We start from the raw sequence: 917 nt of genomic DNA, 5'->3' as shown, positions 1-917 counted from the left end.
CACGACGGCGTGGCACAACCTCTCGGAGGTCCAGCGCATCCTCGGTACGATATCTTGCCCCAAAGTGGCTCCCTGACACCCGCTGCATCCTCAATCCCTGCACGGATTTTCCTCCCGGAGATTCCTGGGGTGTTTTTTCTGTCAAAAAAAAAAAAAAGAACCGAAGCTGCTTTCCATCAGGACAGACAGTCAGGGCTTGTTCTGAGCTTTCTCTTCTTATTTTCCTCGCAGATAAACAGCTCTCTGGGGAGCTCGAGGCGATTCACAGCCGACTTCTGAATGGTATGCCAAGGAAAAGGTGGTTTTGGGGAAATATGAGCAGAATCCCGAATGCTGGGTGCAGGCAGCGGTGAGATGGGGTCAAAAGCAGAGTTTTTCCTCCTTCCAGTGTCACAAGAAGTGGAGAACATGCGGTGGAAGATGACGCAGTGCAAAGCAGAGTGCGGGAAGGAGCTGTCCGATCGGCTCCGCGTCCTGGGTGAGAGCCTGATTTTGATGGAAAATCGTTAAATTTGGGATTTTTCCTTGATTCACAAAACACTCAGTATTGGGTAGATGCTCCAAAGATTCCTAAAATGTGCCCTGTGAGCGCACGAAGCTGATCTTGAGGAGTTTGAGCTATCATTAATTTTAATATTAACGGAAAAAAGCTTTTCCCGGCCTCTTGGCAAACACAATAAAAAACTCATTCACCGAAAGCTCTTTGAGGTTTTACTGCCCGAAGTTTAGAGAACGGTAACTCACACCAAGAAAACACACAGCGAAAACCACGGTGTAAACCGGGACAGAAAGGAAAAGGGGAAGGAAGATAAAACTGGGTTTTTTTAGGTCTTTGCAGCAGCTGAATTTTATTCTGAATTTGGTTCTCTCCCCGGCAGAGGAAAGCGAGGCGCTGGAGGAGGTGCAGCGGCAGCTGG

The 917-nt window shown here is 48.5% G+C and overlaps 1 protein-coding gene across 1 annotated transcript in view; it reads left to right on the top strand.

Moving 5' to 3' along the window:
* LOC104470722 (CD209 antigen-like) overlaps positions 1-917 on the top strand; it is a 5,683-nt gene that overhangs the window by 724 nt on the left and 4,042 nt on the right. Inside the window, exons 3-4 of the mRNA XM_010085754.1 lie at positions 232-282; positions 389-478. Of these exons, the coding sequence (XP_010084056.1) occupies positions 232-282; positions 389-478 (141 nt within the window). The remainder of the gene's footprint in view (positions 1-231; positions 283-388; positions 479-917) is intronic.

The sequence above is a fragment of the Pterocles gutturalis genome, unplaced genomic scaffold (assembly GCF_000699245.1).
Source record: "Pterocles gutturalis isolate BGI_N339 unplaced genomic scaffold, ASM69924v1 scaffold22475, whole genome shotgun sequence".
NCBI lineage: Eukaryota > Metazoa > Chordata > Aves > Pterocliformes > Pteroclidae > Pterocles > Pterocles gutturalis.
Note: the sequence above shows the minus strand (reverse complement) of the source record. Positions and strands in the feature narration are given on the sequence as shown.